The sequence below is a fragment of the Engystomops pustulosus genome, chromosome 6, assembly GCF_040894005.1.
Source record: "Engystomops pustulosus chromosome 6, aEngPut4.maternal, whole genome shotgun sequence".
Taxonomy (NCBI): Eukaryota; Metazoa; Chordata; class Amphibia; order Anura; family Leptodactylidae; genus Engystomops; species Engystomops pustulosus.
The window spans coordinates 174143947-174168270 of NC_092416.1; the positions used below are offsets into that span (position 1 = coordinate 174143947).

At 44.2% G+C, this 24324-nt stretch overlaps 1 protein-coding gene across 10 annotated transcripts in view; it reads right to left on the reverse strand.

Annotated features, from left to right (window-relative positions):
• Positions 1–24324, reverse strand: part of FAAP100 (FA core complex associated protein 100) — a 47720-nt gene that overhangs the window by 17146 nt on the left and 6250 nt on the right. For 5 of the 10 annotated variants that reach the window (XM_072112519.1, XM_072112518.1, XM_072112521.1 and 2 more), the window contains exons 5-11: positions 21599–22479; positions 20671–20824; positions 17993–18708; positions 17033–17157; positions 15572–15688; positions 14746–14835; positions 13520–14249 (exon numbers count right to left, since the gene is read on the reverse strand). In XM_072112519.1, coding sequence (XP_071968620.1) covers positions 14118–14249; positions 14746–14835; positions 15572–15688; positions 17033–17157; positions 17993–18708; positions 20671–20824; positions 21599–22479 — 2215 coding nt within the window. In that variant the 3' untranslated portion in view covers positions 13520–14117. The other 5 variants (XR_011847856.1, XR_011847855.1, XR_011847854.1 and 2 more) reach the window with 5 other exon arrangements.

Genomic DNA, 24324 nt, shown 5'->3' on the forward strand with positions numbered 1-24324 from the left:
GCGGGGGGGCCGATTGTGATGTAAAGACCCCCAGAAGGCATGTTAAATGCCGCGGTCGCGTTGACCGCGGCATTTAACGGGTTAAACACCCGCGATCGGAGCCCACTCCGACCGCGGGTGTTAGCCGGGGATGTCAACGGTAGATTACCGTTGAAATCCCGCGGCTAACGATGCCGGTTCGGCTGCTATACAGCGCTGAACCGGCATCGTCTCTGCGCAGTAGCTGTACTGCGCTGAGCGCTATTCGCGGGACTCAGCGCAGTACAGCTACGGCGCAGAGCGCTAAGGGGTTAAAGCTAAGAGGGAATGGAGACCCGGGCCTTCCTACTGGTCTCTTGCGGCCGAGCCGTATAGCGGAGTGGCGGTCCTTTTTACCGCACCGGTAGAATGCCGACGAGTTGTTGAGTTAGAAATGGGGAGGTGCCTGATCCTGGATGTCCTCATGAAGGGACAAGAACTTCGTCTTATTAACATCTATGGTCCCCAGTCCAAGTGGGACAGGAAGTGTCTCTTTATGAGGATCAAGCCCTACCTTTTTACAAGTCGGCAGGTGGTCTTTGGAGGGGACTTCAATGCTGTCACGAGGTCCCAGGATAGGGGAGGTTCCAGAGACAAGCTGACTTATGATAGCGTCGCTCTTAATAGCATAGCTAGTGAGGCTCGCCTGGTGGATGTCCACATCCAGCACACCCCAGGCCACGCGGGGTTCACCTATTATAGGGGTAGCTGTAGGTCTAGAATAGACAGGTTTTATTTAAAGGAGGAAGCCATCTCTTCAGCAGTGTCCGTTGTTGAGGTGGAGTTCTCCGACCACTGTTTAATTTTGTTTTCTCTGAATGTTACAGAGACCCCCCGGATGGGAAGAGGCTACTGGAAGCTCAATTCGTCTCTCCTGGAAGAAGCGGAGATAAGACAATCCTTTGAGGACTTTCTTCAGAGCCAGGTACCATTGCTGGGCCTTTGTAGCAGTAAGTCAGAGTGGTGGGAGATGCTCAAGAAAAGGGTGGCGAGATTCTTCCGCCAGCTCTCGAGCCTCAGGAGCCTGGACAGGTACCGCCTGTATCAGGGCCTGAGGAGGAAACTCGAGCATCTCGTCTCGACTGGAGGTAGTCGTGAGGACATCTCCAGAGTGAAATCCTTGCTGAAGAGGTGTCAGTACGATAGACACGCATCTTTGGTTTTTGAGAGGGATTACGGGAAATACCGCTCGCCCGACCCATACAGAAACTGCAAGATGTCAGTGAATGGTAAAGTTGTCACGGGACTGGTTGACAGTACGGGATCCCTGAAAAGGTCCAGATCAGGGATTCTGGAGGTCGTCAGATCCTTCTACTCACACCTCTTGGGCAGGAAGGATCTAGATCGGGATGTGATGTCGGCTTTCCTGGCAGAAACTGTCCCTGAGCCAGGAGTAGACCCCTCTCTTGATGTTTTGACAGAGATGATCAGGGAAGAGGAAGTCAGCCGGGCGATTGAAGGGCTCGCCCTCAAGAAATCGCCGGGTCCGGATGGCTTAACATCCGAGTTTTATAAGACCTTTAAGGACGCCTTGGTTCCCCTCTTGACTGAGGTATTCAATGAGTGTCTTTCCTCGGGCGCTCTGCCGAAGTCAATGAGGAGGTCTGCCCTGATCATCCTGTCAAAGGGTAAGGACCGATCTCGTATTGAGAACTGGCGTCCCATAGCGCTTCTCAATACAGACAGAAAGGTTTTGGCAAAGGTGCTGTTTAATCGGCTGGTGCAGTTTGCGCCCCGGCTCCTTTCGGGGACCCAGCACTGCTCTGTTCCAGGCCGCAGTACATTTAGTGCTGTGCTTTGTGTCCGGGAGGCAGTGGAGCAGGGCAGGGCTGGTAACTGGAAGGGGTACTTGCTGTCCTTGGATCAGGCAAAAGCGTTTGATCGGGTTAACCACGAGTACCTCTGGTCTGTCCTTCTGAGGTATGGCCTGCCGGGGGAGTTTGTCAATTGGCTTAAGGTTTTGTACGCAGGGGCAGAGAGTTTCCCGCTTGTGAACGGTTGGATTGGCCGCTCTTTTGAGGTCGGGTCTGGTGTTCGCCAGGGTTGTCCTCTGAGCCCACTACTGTACGTGTTCGCGATTGACCCATTCCTTAGGAGGGTTGATCGTGGGCCGTTGGTGGGAGTCGGGATGGACCGGGCAGCACCGGAAGCCACTCTAAGGGTGGTAGCGTATGCCGATGATGTCACCGTTTTCGTGTCCTCGGGAGGGGAGGCGCAATGGGTGATGTCAGAGGTTGACCGCTACTCAGAGGCTTCTGGGTCCAAGATCAACCAGGATAAGTGTGAGAGTCTCTGGCTGGGAGAGGGAGGTCCGGGCTTTGATCTCCCGGACACTCTTCCAGGGCCCCAGGACTCTGCCAAAGTTCTCGGCATCGAATTTGGCCAGGGGGATTACCCCATGCAAAACTGGGACGGCAGGCTTAAGATCGCCGCTCAGAGGGTGGACCAGTGGAAGGGTTGGTCTTTGACCCTCAGAGAAAGGGTTAATCTGATCAAAACCTACCTGCTCCCTTTGCTGATTTATCTGGGCAGTGTGTGCATGTTGCCAGAACCCCTCTGGACTCGGGTGTACAGTCTGTTCTTCCAACTGTTATGGGGGAATAGGCTGAACCTTATCAAGAGGGAGGTTACTTACCGCACGAGGAGACAAGGAGGGTTGTGTATGGTCAACCCTGTGGTATTCCTAGTGAATACCTTTCTTAAGATCAATGTAGCAAACCTCTGGAAAGAGAGGGCTCCTCCGTGGGTATACTCCTGCAGGGGATGGTTTCGGCCTTTCTTCCAGGAATGGGAGACAGGAGGACAAGTGAAGGATCTTCGCACACCGCATGGGCATCTTCCGGCTTACGCTACCCCGGTTCTGAAGGTGATTCGCCGGTGGGGTCTGGGAATGTGGGAAATCAGGACCATGTCGAGGAAAGTCCTTGACAAGAGGGTTCTGTTGACCCATTTCCAGAAGCCTCTGGCCCTCAGGGATTGCCCAAGTCGGGATCTTGGGGTGGGTTTAGGTCTTTTGAATTCTATCAGGATCCCCTTGAAGTTTTGGGACGTGACTTGGCGCTGCTTCCATGGAAAGCTGTGTGTGAGGGACAATCTGAAGTGTAGGAGCTCTGGGGAAAGGGGTTGTCCCCGGGAGGAGTGCGGTGGCCTGCTGGAGAGCATGGACCACTTCCTGCTTCAGTGCCCCTTTAACACAGAGGTGTACAACCGGGTGGGCGCTTCCATCCATTGGCCCGGGTTGGCCGGTCTCTCCTATGCGGAGTGGGCCTATGGAGCATTCAGAGGCCTGGGTGGATGGGACCGCTGCACGTTATTCCTAGTCAGTCTAGTGGTCAGGTACCACACGTGGAACGCACGGTGTTTAGTATCGACGCAGCGTAAAATCCTCCCGGTGGATGAGGTGGTTAGGAACATTCTGGGTGACCTGGTGAAGGTGCGCTCTCTGGAGTATGAGAGGCTTGGCACGGGGAGGGCCTCTCTCCTTTGGAGGGGGTTCTCCTTTAGTGTCCCTTAGTCTGTCATCTCCTCTCCTGGTGTGGGGCTGATGCTGCACTGTAGATTTTTGTTTTGTATCTGAGCATGTAGTGATGTAGCGGCTTGCAGGCGCCGAACCTGGGCTTTATGTGGTTTGGATTGAAGTTGTTGAGATTTTGTTTGTATTCTGTTTTCTTTATGTTATGTTGAAATACTGTATATATTGTATATATTGTATATAGTGGGGTTTGGGACATAGTGTTAGGTTGGGAGGGGGGTGATGGTGGTGGGATTTACGTTGACCTTGGACTCTATGACCCTGGGCACTGGTCTGGACTACTTAACGCAAACTTTGGACGTTAGACCAGTGTCTGGGGGGAAGGGGAGGGTGTGGGCGAGGGATTTAGTTTAGTGTAGTGTTATGTGTATTTGTTATTTATATATTTAAAAAAAAAAAAAGGGGTGTGGGATGTGATCTGTGTGGGGTGGTTTGTTATTAGAGGGTGTGGGGTGGGTTTATGTATATTAATAGTCATTTATGTTTTATTTGTGGGTGTGGCTTGTCTTTGTTTATTGGTTTGGTTTAGGTTGTGATAATCAGTTGGGTGGGGGTTGTGGTATTTGGTGTTCATTCATTTCGGTGTATTTTAAGTTATTGTTTTCACTAGGTGTGAATGTGGCTGGACCAGCAGGTAATATATTGTATATATTGTATATATTGTATATTAAGTTTTGTTTGTATTGTTATGTTTTTTACTTTTATATAAAATAAAAGATCTACAGGATGTAACTCAGGATCAGTACAGGATAAGTAATGTCATGTATGTACACAGTGACTGCACCAGCAGCAGAATAGTGAGTGCAGCTCTGGAGTATAATACAGGATGTAACTCAGGATCAGTACAGGATAAGTAATGTCATGTCATGTATGTACACAGTGACTGCACCAGCAGCAGAATAGTGAGTGCAGCTCTGGAGTATAATACAGAATGTAACTCAGGATCAGTACAGGATAAGTAATGTCATGTATGTACACAGTGACTGCACCAGCAGCAGAATAGTGAGTGCAGCTCTGGTGTATAATACAGGATGTAACTCAGGATCAGTACAGGATAAGTAATGTCATGTATGTACACAGTGACTGCACCAGCAGCAGAATAGTGAGTGCAGCTCTGGGGTATAATACAGGATGTAACTCAGGATCAGTACAGGATAAGTAATGTCATGTATGTACACAGTGACTGCACCAGCAGCAGAATAGTGAGTGCAGCTCTGCAGTATAATACAGGATGTAACTCAGGATCAGTACAGGATAAGTAATGTCATGTCATGTATGTACACAGTGACTGCACCAGCAGCAGAATAGTGAGTGCAGCTCTGGAGTATAATACAGAATGTAACTCAGGATCAGTACAGGATAAGTAATGTCATGTATGTACACAGTGACTGCACCAGCAGCAGAATAGTGAGTGCAGCTCTGGTGTATAATACAGGATGTAACTCAGGATCAGTACAGGATAAGTAATGTCATGTATGTACACAGTGACTGCACCAGCAGCAGAATAGTGAGTTCAGCTCTGGGGTATAATACAGGATGTAACTCAGGATCAGTACAGGATAAGTAATGTCATGTATGTACACAGTGACTGCACCAGCAGCAGAATAGTGAGTGCAGCTCTGCAGTATAATACAGGATGTAACTCAGGATCAGTACAGGATAAGTAATGTCATGTATGTACACAGTGACTGCACCAGCAGCAGAATAGTGAGTGCAGCTCTGGAGTATAATACAGGATGTAACTCAGGATCAGTACAGGATAAGTAATGTCATATATGTACACAGTGACTGCACCAGCAGCAGAATAGTGAGTGCAGCTCTGGAGTATAATACAGGATGTAACTCAGGATCAGTACAGGATAAGTAATGTCATGTATGTACACAGTGACTGCACCAGCAGCAGAATAGTGAGTGCAGCTCTGGAGTATAATACAGAATGTAACTCAGGATCAGTACATGATAAGTAATGTCATGTATGTACACAGTGACTGCACCAGCAGCAGAATAGTGAGTGCAGCTCTGGAGTATAATACAGGATGTAACTCAGGATCAGTACAGGATAAGTAATGTCATGTATGTACACAGTGACTGCACCAGCAGCAGAATAGTGAGTGCAGCTCTGGAGTATAACATAGCAATGTAATGCGATGCATTCATATAAAATTCTAAAAATAAACCCAACCAGATATGAAAGAAATATTAGAAGGTCTCATCTGGACAGCCCTATAGCTAAATGAGGAGCTTCCAGTGATCGGCTGATGAGACACAGATGCAGCAGCTGAAACCTCCAGATAACAGCTGTTCCCTCTGGAGCCATATGGACAGGGATTGGGGCTGAAAGGACAAGTTACAATGATATTCTGGTTAGAGTCTATAACTGCTAGCTAGGGGTCCCAGCACTGACATCACAGCGAGGGGCTGTGTGAATGGAGCAGTAATCAGGCTTGTATCTTGCTGCTCCATTGAATTTTTAGGGCAGCGGCAAAAACAGGCAAGTATTGTGATTGGCAGGGGACATGCGGGACCACCAGCCAAGCGCTCCCCCCCCACCATGGCAGCTTTATTCTGGTTAGTAGTACGCAATGGTTCTGCTACCACAGTAATTATCGTTAGTAGTGGCTGCTATGGTCGGTTCAGCTTCACCAGGAGCTCTATGGTAACCATATTGATTTCTGAGCACCAATTACTCCGGCTCTGTGATAAGGGGGGGATCAGCTTGTCCACTAGAGTTAAATGCACCGCGCTCTGTATTAAAGCAGAGGAGCGCGTCTGTATATCTCATCTGGCTGCAATCCAATTAGGTTATCCCTGCAGGGGCGGCTGCACAAGACCCAGATCTGTCAGCTCGGAGAGACCAATTGGACCATGCAGTCCTGGAGATGGGGCCTCTATGGGACGTGCATGCAGCAGAGTGTCTAATCCGAACCGACAGAACCACAAGCGCAATACTCCAAGGGATGCCGAGCCGCCTAAAAACTCCCCTCTATACAATCCTTCTAAAGCTGAGCTCCTCCTGAACCTAATTCCTACTTTTACCCTGCGTCATCCTTCTGGGAAACCATAAACTATTGGAAGAGAATTTCTGATGAGGTTGAAAATCCATCAGTCCGATCTGTCAGCGCAGCTTCCCGGTGTAGTCTGCGTGGTGGACTGATCCTACTGATGCTGGCGCGCCATAGGCAGGGAGACACCCCCCCCCCCCCCCCAAGAGACAGGCGCTCCAATACAGTGTCATCCGAACAATCCAGAAATAGCATCACCGATCCCGACACTAGGGCCCCACTGATTAGAGCGGAATGAGAGTACTATATGGCGGTATTACTGGAGGGCTATAAGACCGCTACTGCAATGTAGGTAATTTTTGCAGTCTATGCTGAACCGTAATACATTGTAATTGAAGTACAATGACATATGATGCTTCTATATACCTGTATATATACCTATATACCATCTACATACACATCTTTGAACCTGTGCTTGTTCCTTGACCGAAACATCAAGTGTACGGGTCAATAGTTGCATTGGTATATACAGCATACAGCATCTCCTCATCATGGCCGTCAGTGTATATACAGTATCACTACAGCATCTCGTCATCATGGCTGTCAGTGTATATACAGTATCACTACAGCATCTCCTCATCATGGCTGTCAGTGTATATACAGTATCACTACAGCATCTCCTCATCATGGCCGTCAGTGTATATACAGTATCACTACAGCATCTCCTCATCATGGCTGTCAGTGTATATACAGTATCACTACAGCATCTCCTCATCATGGCCGTCAGTGTATATACAGTATACAGCATCTCCTCATCATGGCTGTCAGTGTATATACAGTATACAGCATCTCCTCATCATGGCCGTCAGTGTATATACAGTATACAGCATCTCCTCATCATGGCCGTCAGTGTATATACAGTATACAGCATCTCCTCATCATGGCTGTCAGTGTATATACAGTATACAGCATCTCCTCATCATGGCCGTCAGTGTATATACAGTATACAGCATCTCCTCATCATGGCTGTCAGTGTATATACAGTATACAGCATCTCCTCATCATGGCCGTCAGTGTATATACAGTATACAGCGTCTCCTCATCATGGCCGTCAGTGTATATACAGTATACGGCATCTCCTCATCATGGCCGTCAGTGTATATACAGTATACGGCATCTCCTCATCATGGCCGTCAGTGTATATACAGTATACAGCGTCTCCTCATCATGGCCGTCAGTGTATATACAGTATACAGCATCTCCTCATCATGGCCGTCAGTGTATATACAGTATACAGCGTCTCCTCATCATGGCCGTCAGTGTATATACAGTATACAGCGTCTCCTCATCATGGCCGTCAGTGTATATACAGTATACAGCGTCTCCTCATCATGGCCGTCAGTGTATATACAGTATACAGCATCTCCTCATCATGGCCGTCAGTGTATATACAGTATACAGCATCTCCTCATCATGGCCGTCAGTGTATATACAGTATCAATACAGCATCTCCTCATCATGGCCGTCAGTGTATATACAGTATCACTACAGCATCTCCTCATCATGGCCGTCAGTGTATATACAGTATACAGCATCTCCTCATCATGGCCGTCAGTGTATATACAGTATACAGCATCTCCTCATCATGGCCGTCAGTGTATATACAGTATACAGCGTCTCCTCATCATGGCCGTCAGTGTATATACAGTATACAGCGTCTCCTCATCATGGCCGTCAGTGTATATACAGTATACAGCGTCTCCTCATCATGGCCGTCAGTGTATATACAGTATACAGCGTCTCCTCATCATGGCCGTCAGTGTATATACAGTATACAGCGTCTCCTCATCATGGCCGTCAGTGTATATACAGTATACAGCGTCTCCTCATCATGGCCGTCAGTGTATATACAGTATACAGCGTCTCCTCATCATGGCCGTCAGTGTATATACAGTATACAGCGTCTCCTCATCATGGCCGTCAGTGTATATACAGTATACAGCGTCTCCTCATCATGGCCGTCAGTGTATATACAGTATACAGCGTCTCCTCATCATGGCCGTCAGTGTATATACAGTATACAGCATCTCCTCATCATGGCCGTCAGTGTATATACAGTATACAGCATCTCCTCATCATGGCCGTCAGTGTATATACAGTATACAGCATCTCCTCATCATGGCCGTCAGTGTATATACAGTATACAGCATCTCCTCATCATGGCCGTCAGTGTATATACAGTATACAGCATCTCCTCATCATGGCCGTCAGTGTATATACAGTATACAGCATCTCCTCATCATGGCCGTCAGTGTATATACAGTATACAGCGTCTCCTCATCATGGCCGTCAGTGTATATACAGTATACAGCATCTCCTCATCATGGCCGTCAGTGTATATACAGTATACATCATCTCCTCATCATGGCCGTCAGTGTATATACAGTATACGGCATCTCCTCATCATGGCCGTCAGTGTATATACAGTATACGGCATCTCCTCATCATGGCCGTCAGTGTATATACAGTATACGGCATCTCCTCATCATGGCTGTCAGTGTATATACAGTATACAGCGTCTCCTCATCATGGCCGTCAGTGTATATACAGTATACAGCGTCTCCTCATCATGGCCGTCAGTGTATATACAGTATACGGCATCTCCTCATCATGGCTGTCAGTGTATATACAGTATACAGCGTCTCCTCATCATGGCCGTCAGTGTATATACAGTATACAGCATCTCCTCATCATGGCCGTCAGTGTATATACAGTATACAGCATCTCCTCATCATGGCTGTCAGTGTATATACAGTATACAGCATCTCCTCATCATGGCTGTCAGTGTATATACAGTATCACTACAGCATCTCCTCAAGCTGCTGGAGACTTTATGACCACAATTGACCTACCTTCATCACCTCCACTATAAACACGGCTTCTGGTTCTGTATCAGATATCCTAAGGATAGGGGATAAAGGGTCCAGTAGCAACCAGTCTTCCTTTAGTCAAGTACATTACACTGCAGAGGAGGAGGGAGGACATGGTATCATCTCCTGATATATAAAAATTCCTTATACAATCTGTTTGTATTATTAGATAAAATGAGATCAAAGAAAAGAAGATTAAAGGATTAATTATGATTTTTCGATGTTTATCATTCCTTTAAGATGCTATTGCTTTTACTGCCACCATCATAGGCAGTACATGTACAGTGTGTAGGGGTCCATTTATAGTGTGCATTAGGCCTGAGGTCATGTTGTGGCATAGTAATATAGGAAAATATGAAATACAAAAAGTTAAATGAAATTCTGATTTATACTTTATTTTTTCTTGACAATTTTCATTCATTTTCAACCTTGTACCATTAATAAGAAAGATCCTCTCTATGGTTATGTATAGAAGAGTATGGCTGGTGCCGCACACTCTTAGGCCTCGTTCACATGTACCGCTTTGTAACAATTTAAAGGCTGCTGCTGCAATCCCACGTTGCGTTGACATTGTGTTTACGAAATGCGATGTAAACGCAATGTTAACTCGCTACATAATCGTGGCAGCAGCCTTTGAAATGGTTTGGCTGGGTGAGAGGGTCGGGAAGTAACAGTTCTTCTTAAAGGGGTTTTCTCACAAAGGAAAGTTAGGCCCTGTCCACAGGATAGGGCCTAACTTGCCGATCAGTGGGGGTTTCAGTGCCGAGACCCCCGGAGTTCGCAGGAAAAAAAAAGGGGTCCGTCGGGCCTAACTTTCCTTCGAAGTACTGCCAATATAGAGAACAATAAATAAATAGATCATTCAACCTTTCTGTGGACCGGCCTACTTTGTGTGTACTTTTTGCATTTGGTCTGTGGCGTGCATACAAATTATACAATTGTCAGGAGGGGTATCCTGCCAGCAGGGGGAGCTGGGACCATCAGGTTGACCAGCACTATCATATGCTAGGTCTCACTGTATTGGATAATTGTTGGTGACATTGCTCGCAATTTTTAAGATGTTTTTATTCTTTGTTTTTGTGTTGTGGTATACAATATAAAATAAAATATTTGGTTTTGGTCATATAGCATGTGTCTGAATCTTTGTTCTTCTGTTTAAGTATTTTTACATGCTTTGACCGGGACACTATTTAGGTGCTGGGTTCCCCTTGCTATTTTTATAGTGACTATAAGATTTCTGCACTTTTTTGCAAGATAGTAAAAAAAAAATAAATAAATAAATAAATAAAAAAATAAAGTAAAAAGCAAATCTCTGGTTGCACAATTGCCATTAGCAGAGGTGAGATAACGTTGCTCTGTGTCCTTATCACGCCGGGTAAAACCCATCCACCACAGGCTGAGGTTTGAGAGCTGGCGGCCTCTTCAGCGCTGTGTATGTGCTAACAATGACCTTATTCTTACATCTGAAGAGAACACAAAGAGCTTTTCACTGGACTTGAGCTGCAATCGGGTTTTTAGAAGCGATACAGTGCGCTTCAATAATTGATAAGCTGTCAGCGCTTTTGGGAAACTGCCTGCGAGCTACCAGTCCATTAGCTTAAATCCATACCTCCAGACACCCAGCGCAGAACAAAAGGGGATGCGAGTTCTGAATTAACCCTGTCACCCTGGGATCTCCTCGAGTCGGGCAGATGGTTTCCTTTTAAGCCGTATAACACATTGTACCTATACAAACGCAGGGCTCCACACCGATCCTCCTGCTGCCTGATGCATGGATCCACAAAGACAAATCAAGTGGATACAAACTGTGGAAAGAACCATAGATAGATGAGGGTTAACAGCAGACGCTCCTGTACTGTACAATGCCGGCACATCAAGCATCTACATTGTATTTCTGAATGTGACAATCTAGGCCAGAACAGGGTCCCAACAAGACACGGGTTATTATACGTAGTACAGAAACACTGCCGCCAGTCATTTTTGTAATAGGAACACTGACAAATGCTTTCTCACTTCTCTAGGGAGTATTAAAAAAAAAAATAAAAAAAAAATACAAAAGAAAAAATAACAGTGAATGGGCACATGCTTTTTACTTGGGGATCTATAGAATGCAAAAAAAAAAGTTACAAATAATCATTGGGATATTTCACTTTAAGGCTCAGTCGGCAGAAAGTTGTAAACTAATCGCAAGATCGTAATGGTGTCTCAAGGGTTAAATGCAAGTCAAATTCAGCGGTGCCAATCATAAGCTTCTGTATCGCTGCCCAAAGCAACGCTGCGCCACGCCGGGTGCCATCTGGAAACAAGGGCCATAGTCTGTCATGTATCTGACCCTCATAAGATCTACAGAGGTGCACATGTACATTTGAAGGGATACCCCGACCAAATATAAGGTGGGGGTGGGATAAGTGTCTGGCTCTGGTGTTGCGGCGGTCTCCAGGTCTTCTGACTGCTGGTCACTGGATTGTAGCTCATGAAGTAGACAAAGTGACCCAATACCCGATCCCCAATACTTCCCAAGGTAGTGAAGACAAGGAGACCTGTGATGTTTTTTTCTTGGGGTACGTTCACATCTGGTTATTGCAGTCCCTTGTAAGGATTAGGCGTATCCCAACGTATCCTTACAACATGACATATGTACAATGTATCACGCTCTCACTCCTCCCCTGTATACGGTCGGGCACCTTGTATCGTTATAGAGAGCAGCACTGCATTATTGAGCGGGGGCCTCTGCTGGGCACCGCGTTACCGAGCGGGGGCCTCTGCTGGGCACCGCGTTACCGAGCGGGGGCCTCTGCTGGGCACCGCGTTACCGAGCGGGGGCCTCTGCTGGGCACCGCGTTACCGGCTTATACTTTAGTAAATACAGTATTTTTATTATTATTATTATGGCTAACCAAAACTTATATACAGGTCGATCTAGACTCTTTCAAACAGATTCTCCCATGTCGGCACATGGTGCGCCAGTGTAGGAGGCCCCATTAAATGTACCCTTCAGCAATTCTACCCCAGGTGCTATCAGTACGGGCGCAGGCATGGAGGTGGTGTAAAGTGGTAAATAATCGCAATTCCTAGCCATGCGCCAGTAATTGCAATTGGTTCAGGGAATGTCTGCTAGAAAACTGGAGTACAAGCCCTGATAAATATTCCCCTATGAGTTTTCTAGGCGTACACGCCGAATGTGTGAAATGAACTTTTACAGAATGTGTAACTGCTGGGAGCCCCACCGATTATGAGAACCGACATTGGGCGTCTCCCTATACCCCTCGTGACATTGCTGTGATCATTGGGCCCTGATACTTGTGTTCTAGCCCGAGAAGAACCCTACTACATAGGAAGTCTGCAAACCTCCATAACATTGATAAACACACGGCACCTACAATAAAGCCAGGAAACCGCTGCTCTCGCTGACTTTTGAAGAGCTTTTATGAGAATTATCTGCAGTGTTAACTACAATGCTGAGTGCAAAGAAAATTGTTCTCTGCTCCACAGGAAACGGACTAATTTCTGGGCTCAATCACAACAATTATGCTATTTACCAAATCCGGCTGAAGACACCACTTAGTGTGAAAGGATGCATCAATCTGATCACGTGCCAGTCTACCATCAAGCCTGGCTCCTAAAAGTGACCCGGATTGCGATGGCCCCGACCACAAAACACTTCATTTAATGTGACCGTTTATGTAAAAAAACACCGGGATAAGTGAAAGGCAATGAGATCACAGAAAGGGATGTGCCCGAAATAGCTTGTGTTCTAGGCCTAAATCCTCCATATACAGGAAGATTATAAACAATCTCAAAGTCACAACCACTAAATTTTGCAGAGCATAAACTCCGTTATATGAGATCCATCAGATAGCAGACACTTCAGACGAGCGGTTACACTGTGTTATACCTGGTTCAGGACATAACACAGGGATTACCTTATAGCTTTCCGATTTCCTGCAATTTGTCCATATTTTGCATTTAATGATAACTTTAGGCCTCATTCAGATCCATCTGTATTCTGTAGCCTGTTCTGGATACAGTAATGGGACAGATATAGTCACTTACAGTGAGGTATTGTTCTTTAGAGATGTGTGTTGTTACGAGCAGAAAGACTGAAAGCTGAATATAGTCACTTTTTGCCTAAATGAGTCAGGCTCGGAAGTTGGAGGTGGAGCATCATTTTTCATGGCCTACCTAAAGTGGGCTGGTAGTTTAGTGGTTAAAGTGAGTCCCTTTATGTTACTCCACAGCCCATCACTTGCGGTCCGAGGAAAAGCTGTAGCAGACTTGAAAACTACAGAAGTCACTCAGAGTAGAAATGAGGGTCTGTGGAGAACCAGTGCTAGAGGACAACCCCCCCCAGTGCACTCACAGTGAGGACATACCACAGCAGCTAATGTGACTTCTGTTAATTTTGACAGTGGGCATAGATCTGCTGCAGAGAAACACTATATCACAGACAAGAACAGGCTTGTTTCATCAATCAGAAGCTGCTTGTCAGCAGGCCGCCCCTTTAATAACGCTGTCACATTAAACAGAGACACGTACATAGCGTCAGGCAGAGCTCACATTTCTGGAGTGGGATCCTATCTAACCTCCGTTACGTATCTGATCCGGACATATCTCTGGAGCTTGTATCAATCAGGCTCAGATGAAGAGCAGGCCTGGATCACGCAAGGCTCTATAGATGTGAAGGAGTCTTTTGGCAGCTGCACTGGAGATGATGTCTTCATCCACACCCAGACGCTCTCTCAGGTTCTTCACTTCCTTTAGAAAAGGCTGAGTAAGAAGAACGTTATCTCAGTAGAGGATTTCTAATCAGAAGATTGACTTTTAACTTACAACACCAACGTGCCAGCATGAAAAAAATCTTTACAATTAACTTTTTACAATATTTCATTGACATCTACCACCAGGATGAAGGATTGTAAACCAAGCACACAGAAATACTGGTGCGCACCCCCTTTGCCAGGATCTCCTCTTGTTTGAGCTTCTTTATCCCTTGTTTTTACAAAAAAAGAAAAGCTTTTAAAAATATGCAAATAAGCCTGAGGGGCTTCAGTCTCTATAGTCGTTAATGGAGCCTGGAGCCCCTCAGGCTCATCTGCATAATTTTAAAGTCTTTTTTTTTATTAAAAAACAAAGGAATAGGAAGTTAAAAAAAGAGTGCATACTGCCCAAGGGGGCACACACTGGTATGGTAGCGTTCTTGGTTTACAATCCTTGAACTTGGTGGTAGATTTCCTTTAACTTGATCTGTAACTAAATGACTAACCTCATGAGCACTGAACAGCTGCTGAATCTTCCCCAAATCTAGATCAGGGCATAGGCCACCATTTATAGAGGTATCTTGATGAAGTAAGACCTAGGAAATAAAAATGAGACAACCAGATTGTAAGGGAAGGTACAAGTTATACTTTGCATAATACAATACTACATCCACCATATGAGGATGTGTACTGGGTTATTAGTTACTTCTAAAAGCAGTCCTACTTAAGAACACCCGACTTACAGACGACCCCAAGTTATAAACACACCTCTGGATGTTGGTAATTTACTGCACTCTAGCCTAAGACTACAATAAACAGCTGTAACAGTTATCACAGGTGTCTGTAATGAAGCTTTATTGTTAATCCTGGTTCTAATGACAACCCAACATTTTAAAATCCAGTTGTCACAGAGACCCAAAAAAAATTATCTGGGGTTACAATTATAACACATACAGTTTCAACTTAAGAACAAACCTACAGAGCCTATCTTGTATGTAACCCGGGGACTGCCTGTATATAATAGTTATACTTGGGGTCAAGACCATTTATTTTCGGCAATATTTTTAAGGACTCATGCGCACAATGCCGCATATGGCAGCCGTGACTTAGCCCCAGAAATTGCAGCTGGGCGGCACCGATTTCTATTATACATGGTCAAGGTACAGTAAGGCCACTAAGACTCATCACGGATCATGATTACCCTCCCATCTCCACCAAACAGGCCACAACTATTTCTCAGTTAGTGGCCTTTTTCAGCACATGATCTGTGAATGAGGCCTAACTGTTACCTAAAACTGAACAGCCTTGTATGTGGATATATTGCAATGTTACCTTAAGACGGCTGATAACAGCGAGATGCAGAGAGGCCACAACATGTATATGGGAGCTTAATATTTGCACCTCGACAGCCTGGATGGATCTTTCTGATGAAAGATCTGACACAGAAACCTAAAGAAAGAAAAGCAACAAGCAAACGTTTACAAGGTTAAATAATTTAGGATGCTTTTGCGTTAAGAAATAAAGTTCAAATTGTGGAGAGGTCATGCTGAGATATGATGTATAAAAGGCAGGTCACATGGAGATGGTCACACCTTGCAAATGTATTTGCATCCCAAATGTCAGTGCAGCGAATACAAGGTAAAAAATATGTTGAGCCTTGTATATCATTTATAGTAAAACCAATTTTCACTGGATCTGGTTTTTGTTTTCCATAACTGTAAAGGAAACTTGCGTGTTAAAAAGTACTCTCCATTTCATGCTCTTAGGGTACCCTTACAGGATTTTCGGGAGCCAGGATTTTTGCTAGATAGTCCCCACTCACACTCGAATTTGACTCTGACCATCACTGAGTGATAGTTTTATTGCTGTTTTAACTCCTGAGTAAAATATCGGGTTATAAATGATCTTTAGTGTGTAAACATCACTAGGGGATTCAAATTTGAGAACTTTATTTCATGGGCAAACCCCTTTACCACCAGCCGGCACCTGGTGTTGCTTGTGTTCACACATTGGGGCACATTTACTTACACAGTGCACTGCGTTCACCGAAAGTGCATTGTCCGACAATAATGCACTGTGCTGCGATTCACTAAAATAGTGCGCTCAGGTTCCACAGAGTTCACCTTCTTCTTCCTGGCGCATGTAAGTGCATTGTGTTGCCACACAATTTGAAAGTTAAACCCCGCACTCAGTCCGAATCAGTTGGATGGTCCGACGGCCTTCCCCTTGATTTCTGTCGCATGAAAGCAGCGCAGCTGCCCCACAATCCGTTCGCGCGCGACACAATCCCAGCGCAGACACCTGTTTGATACCTGTCAAAGCTGCAAATAGTCTGACGAAACTGCAGTGGGCGACCCTTAGTAAAAAAGCCCCGTTGCTTCTCAATTGCACATAGGGCCATAATTGAAGCTCAAGCTAAAAAACACAGCCTGAAGGTTAACTGCAAAAAAAAAAAAACACCAGCTAAGGACTTGTGCAGAAACACCTTGGACAAGAGCCCAGCCCATACATAAAACCCAAAAGGCAATTTTTGAGGCAAGTGTCATTGCTGCATCTTGCCATAGCCTTAGGATAGATGATGGGTCAGTGTTGCTCTAGAAAACTTTGCACACATTGAACAGTATCTGCACAGAGTAATGCAGCTCCCTCTCCCAGCAGACTGAGATCTGATATTGATGACTTTTTGGTCAATAATATCGAAGTCTTGGAAAAACCCGTTAAATTTCCAAAAATGTGCATTCTTTTGTATATTTATAAATATTCCGGGTATGAGGTTTTTGTAGAACAACTGACCTCTTGAACCCGGATAACAAATTCTTTTCCATCTGGAGTCAAACCCTGCACTTCTTGTACATCAGGCTCCTTCGCCAATACCTCGGACAGCAGCCAATGCAGTACAACAGAGCAGATGGATCTCTCTGAAAGGAAAAGGACAGAAATCTGTAACACATCATCATAGAACTAATATATTACTATATTCAGATTCGCTTTAATAATGCCTTTTTATAAATAGGTAATTAATCTTAATAGAAAAAGGCAAGTAATATAGGACTGTACAGAAAACTTTTATTTACCTGTGATATACACACAATACACAAGTTTTGGGAAATCAAAAATTTGACGACTATATTGAAAAGTTTTTAGATGAATGGATCATGGTATTTACCTACGTTAAGTCGTAATAAAGCTCCCTGCATGAGGCAAATATTTATAGCCAATAACGGAATTGGATCAAGTGAAGTCAAGCTTTAGGAAAAGGCTTTGCTGATGCCACATGACAGGATCTGACCCCATTTTGGCTCCGAGTATAGGGCTCCTGCAGGGAGATGTATTACAATTGGCTGAGTGCAGCGTAACAGACCCCACAGGACCCTGCAATTCATTTCATTCAGATGTTTTGTACTTGGATGTGGTGTGCAAAGTGAACAGAGCAGGCAATTTACTGATCTGCAGAGATTCAATCCCCCAAATACTCTTACATTCGGTTATGGAAAACTGCTCTATGGATAAGGAATATAAGTACAATGTTCTAAATATAAAGTAAAAAAAGTGGAAAAAAATGAATCTGCAGGATCTTTGTAACTACGCAACAGACGGAGTCCTTTACACATTCACTCCACATTACATAGTGCCCCATTTATTAAGTCATGAGGAGTAGTGGCATAACTACAGCAGCATTTGCAGCTATGGGGCCCGCAGTGTCAGGGCTCCCGCCCCACCTTAATACAGATATAATATGCAGCAGCTACTTACCTGATTTTTCTTTCTTAAAGAAATTAGAAAACAGGATGGCCGAAAATCGAACTGAAACTTTTAAAGGAAATGTACATTTAGGTCCTTGTTTAAAAACAGCGACAGGCAGTGTACCCAGGGGGTCACTTTCAGAGGATGATTTCCAAATAGACTGCACTGCATCCTCCAGCAGAGTATTAGATAAATGAGAGTTACAGCTAGCCGAGGCGTTTAGACGCAGGCATTGCAGTAGGTCAATGACCTGCTCCTGTAGCGGTACACAGACTCCATTTCTCTGTGAAGACGGCATTTGCAGCTCTAACGAGTTACCGAAATCTGCAGCAAATCCCTTTAAAGTGTAATATAAGGAGCAAGATATTTTTATAGGGAAATCCATGCTTCTAGCTCCCTGACCACATAAAGGAAAATCAAAATCTTTGGTCTCTCCGGGTTTTAGGAATGAAATAGGAAAGGAATAAGAAGTGATTGGGTCCGTACTAATGAGGAGACACAAGTTCCACCCATGCTCTAACATGTAGTTACTCTTGTTTTGTAGGCTACAGCAGGCGGTCATAGAGGATTTCTGAAGCATCCGTGTCCAGGATACGCTGATTACACATCTGACGGGACAAGTTGCCCACTGTCCAGACAGTAACTCACGGCTCAATGACAACACTTGGTTGAGCCTCGCTAAGGATTTGCTCTTCTCATCAGCTGCAGACTTCAATAAAGTGAACCTAACGAAGGAAGTAAAAAAAAAATAAAAAATACACTCAGTGGGATAGAAAAATGCCAGAGCTTTACAATATATGTACACTGAATTGTAGCACTTCCTGGATCTAATGTATGAGGATGCTTTGAGTTTTCATGTGATCAGGATTCAGTTTATAGTTGCAGTTTACAATACTTACTGCAGGGGGCAGAATAGTCACTACTGAGGCCATAGATCCGTTTCCATACTAGGAAAATTGCTATGTCTAGACTATGTTCCACTATCCAACATTTTATCAAGATCTTAACACCTAGATTTGGCTAAATGAAGAAAAACAAAACAAAAACCACCCAAAAGGACATTAGTAGTTACTCAAACCTACGTCTGCACCAAGACAAGTTGCAGTGCTGAGCAATCACCAATTGTAACTTATTATCTGCAGTATATGTCCAAGGAACCCTAGATAATAACAGTTACAATTGATCGCAGTGCTCAGCAACCACTTTCCTTGGTTTTGGGTAGTAAATTATTTTTTTCAAGTTTTTAGAATTTGGAAAAAGATGCGAGAGGTGGCCAAGGGTGGATTATGGCAAACCCTAAATTTATTTCTCTGACAGTAAGAAGGTAAAAGTGCTCATCAATAACGTACTATCTGCATACACGTGGCCTGTATGGTTCAGACATTAGATCTATATTGTGTTACATAGCTCGTCTCCAATATGCAAGAGAAGACCAGCAGGCAGGAGAGGTACATGAAAGATTGTGTGGAAGCACAGACATAAATGTCTACGTTATCTCGTCTTTGTCAATCCTACTAAGGCTACATACACTCAATCGTGTGCCCTTCATGCCAAAGCACGGAGGTCACATGTTGGCGCACAGGAGAGGAGGATGGGGAGAGCGCTGCTCGCTCCTCTCCATAGAGATACATGGCGCACAGCGCCGTAATACGGGGAAAGGGAGGACATGTCCCATTATTTCCCCGGGTACAGAGCAGTACTATGCTACACGTATGCTGCACCGTAACACTGTACCATTCAGTGCGCCCATTGCCGGCTTATGGGCACGTATATACAGTCGCAAGCTTGCAGCCGTGTATACATCCCCCCAACGGTCGTGTGAATGTAGCCTAAGAGTCAGCAATGACTAAAGGGCTTCGTAGATTTTTCTAAATTTTCATGACTCCCTCATACACATTTGTGATTGGATCGGCTCAATGCTTATGTGTAGTGAATAGGAACCTTCACACGGGGGCTCATCACTCTGGAATTCCAACTTTCTTGACCTTCATCTCCCTCCATATCTGCCATTGCAGGAGGTATGTAAAGATTACTAGCTGAAATAAGTAACACAGCAGCTAATTTTAGGGGTCATCCCCCAGGATGCTCAGCAGACACCCAAACCTCTTTGGTATTTGCTGATATCATAATTTTTTGAGAACTGTGGGGCTTCCATTGTTACATAAGAATATGATATAGTGAAATTCATTGAAAGAGTCATTCTTATCAAGAAAAACTTTCAGGGCATTGAAACAAACTGTGTAACATATCTTATGAGAGTAAAATACCTCTATCCTGCCGGCTAAACTGCTTAGTTCATTGCCAATCTGTGTTCTGTGAAGAGAGCCTGCGCTTCATGTATCTATGGAGGGATGAGGGACAGGATAGACACAGGACAGGCTGCATCAGACAAGTGTATGTGACAGTAATCAGATCTCTAGAAGTTTTATAACACGTTGGAGCTGAACTGAGCAGTATAGAGAATGTAAACAGGAGTCTTATTGCTATCCACTCCAATTGGTTTACACCTCACTGAAGACAGATCTGAGCAGTTTAGCAGGCAGGATAAGTATGATAATAGGAGGTATTATTATCTAATACTTTACCAACAAGGTTATAAATTACAAGTATTCCAATATTTATACAAATAACCACATCATGTGAAACGTCTGTCATCTTATGAAACAGCTAAATATATTTTTTTGCACCTTTCAGATACGGAGCCTATTCCAGACAGCAGCTCCTTCATCCTCTGTCCGGTGTTCACACAGCTCTGTCCATGCCGCTGATCTTTGCTGCCTTTATGATTTAATTTGCAAAGCATTAGACGTCCCTTTCTGGATAAGGCAACTAGATGTTCGTCTTTAAAAAAGAAAATTGTGCATATAAAAGATGCTCAATATAAAAAAGGATTGACTAGTGTGTTGACTAGTCACACAGCACATGGCATTGTAAGGTAATATACAACCTGATATGTGCAGACCTGAACGCTGGCGACTGGGAACAAGCAACACGTGTTTTGCCGGTAAACTTTGCAACATGCTCCCGATCGCAAGTGCTCACGTCTACAAACATCTATGATCAGGTTTTAACGCTTTAATGGCGTTTCTAAACACAGTGGGGCTCATTTACTAAAGGTAGCAGAGCGCACTTTCGTCAGACTGTGCGCCTTTTTCGGGGATTACACGGCTTGCACAGGTATTTAACAAGTGTCTTTGCCGGGATTTTGGCGCACGCGATCCATTTTTGGCCCAGCTGCACTGGCTTCCATGAAATGCAATTTAGGGGGCGTGCCGGTGGACAGTCCGACTGATTCAAACTGAGCGCAGGATTTAACTTTCAAATTGTGTTGCAAGCCCAACACTTACATGGTGGTGAACTCCAGCGGACCTGAGCGGGGGAAGTGACACATGCAGGATATCGGGCAAACAATCTTAGTGAATCGTGGCACAGGGCATTATACACAGACAATGCACTTTTGGCCGGGTAAGTAAATGTGCCCCAGTGTGTGAACATGGCCTTATTGTTAGTGCATCTGAATTGTGACTCTAAACACAGTGGCATGTGAATGCGGCATCACCTTTTGAATGATGAGGTGTTAAAAAAAAAATTTAAGATATTTTCCTTTTAACTTACCATCTGATGAGGATAATGCCGCTATCATAGGTATATTGTGACGGAGAGATGCCATTGTAGAGCTTTTGGTCTTGCTTGTTGCTTCCCTCTCACGCTGTGGTATAGTTACATAGATGAGGTCGCTGGCTGTGCAGCAATAGACACCAGACATGGAGTAGAGAGTGCAGCTCACAGAAGCAGGTAATCTGTAGTCCTTATATTCACAGTAGACACTTCCAGGTTTATCCCCACCTGTCACTGACACTACGAGGCCTTGTTGGCCAACAATTAGTAAGCAGTCACAGGCTTTATTACCTGTAGATGGCTGCTCAGTATTATGGTCACCTGGTACCATCCTTATGGCTCCGATGGAAACCACGGGTTGCTCTAAGTGATAAAGAAGCTCTGAAGAGCCTTGAGTTGAGCTCTGGTTGCAGGACTGTTGTACGCCAGCGCTCTTTAAGGGAAAGCTTATTACCTGACCATCTGGGAACCCACAAAGGATAATAGGAGATTCTAAAATGGCAACATCAACTCCGAAAAGTCTCGTAAACAAAGCAGGGTCCAGGGCTATGTCACATGGAGCAACAGTGTTCATTGGTTCTTCTTTCCACAAAGAAATTGTGCATAGGACAGGTTGTAGATCACCCCTGTTCATTCCACTTCTGGAAGAAAATTTCACTTCTCTAGACGGGGCACTTATCAAGTCTTCATGGTTTATAGATGCCCTATGAAGCACAGTGATCTTCCATTTGTCCTGCTGTGATAATACAATGACAAGAACCTGCCTGGCCACTGTAAAGGAGCAGAGAGTTGGATCGAGCAGAAGGGCAAAATTGGAGCCCACCTGGTATATGGTCATATCTCCCCCAATCATGGCAGGGCTTGGTTCCATCAACAACCTTCAGTAAAAATATAGCAAATAAAATTGAGTATAATAGGAAGTCCTTAGAAGAAAAAATCTCAAATAAAAGCTATGGCATAGGAAAAGGCAATGAATAATATTTTCTTAGTCCGTTTTAAACTTTGTAAACCTGCAACTAAAGATATAAATTTTGTGTGTGGCTTTAATACACTATAAAGTCTCTATGATTCTTGTGACATTAGGGACACTGCGGACACCAGATATCTTTTCCAGGCTGACAAAATGTTGGTTGGGAAAAATATTCGAGTCATCAAAATCCATTATGATAAACCAGGGCCACTTACAAAAAATAAAGAGGGATGTCCATAATTCATCAAAATATGTACAAAACTTTATTAAATAATGCAAATATTTATGTTAAAAACAGTTAAAAAGCACACAGAGGTGCATACAACAGTGGCCCCAGTGCCCAATGTAAGTCTGAATGGAGGTAACCAGGTAAAATATAATACGTATGTAATTAGAAGGTATGTAAAGTGCATATATCTCCTCCAAGAATCTGGTAACAATTAAAACGACAGCAATAATGATTCCATAGTTACCTATATATCCCCAAAATAAACTCAGGGCACCAGATTCTTGGATGTGATACATGCACATACGTATTATATTTTACCTGGTTACCTCCATTCAGACTTACATTGGGCACTGGGGCCACTGTTGTATGCACCTCTGTGTGCTTTTTAACAGTTTTTAACATAAATATTTGCATTATTTAATAAAGTTTTGTACATATTTTGATGAATTATGGACATCCCTCTATTTTTTGTAAGAATGATCAATCTGGGTGTCACTGAGGAATTTTTCATAGAAAAGAAGAAGGGAGGGGAATGTGTAGGAGAAAGAAAAAGTTGTGAGTGTAATAAAAATTAACTTAGACAACATGCTTCTCCAAAAAGAAAGCCTATGGATATACAGAATGGGAAGCCTTAAGCCCAGAGGTCTGAATGATAATTTTGGATTTGGGTGTTTTCTATAGAATTTTTACTGCAATTCTTATAGAGTTGTTACACACTCCATGTCCAAAATTGATACTTCGGGGGTCCCAGATCCTAGCACATGCTATAATCAAGTTTAACCGGGATCTCCCACCATTCTGCAAGAATGACATTAATTATGAACAGAGGAATCCACTCTTTATCTCCTTAATTATCTTTACGGAACAAAACCTATTCTATTCAAATATTTATCATGATTACTTTATATTACTACCACATCTACTTATCCATTCTCTAACTGTTGACGTTCTCACAAATAACAATATTAATGATTAACCATCATATTCTAAATAAAGAAACATCTGACTTTAAAAACAAATATATATGTTTGTGATAAATAACTGGCCATTTTTGTCGTTTCTAATAATGTAGGGTGTAAATTCTCCTCATTGTTTATTATTCTAGCAATATCGATCAAATTTTGTTGTAAGCACATTTAAAAACACATGAATCAATAAGTGCAAATACACTCTCGATACAATGTTGCATCCCACTAGATTGACAGTGGTCTTGCATTGGCTAATCAAGCTGTCACTCCTAGATTTGGAAATAAAAGGCGCCCGAACCCGGCCGCCCCCGCCCCTAGAAGAAGCCGGGGAGACTCGGCGAAACACGTGTCGGGACACAATCTATGCCCGCAGCTACAACCTAGGGAAAGAATAATAGAGGGACAGATGCAGTAGCGATACTTACATACAGTGAGATCGCTGTCTAAGATCACACTAGGACCTACTGTCAGTCTCGGTATCATGCATGCACGTTACCTGAGACAAGACAAGCTGTGCAGTGCTAGAAGAGAGGAGACGCGGTGTAGCGCTCCACCG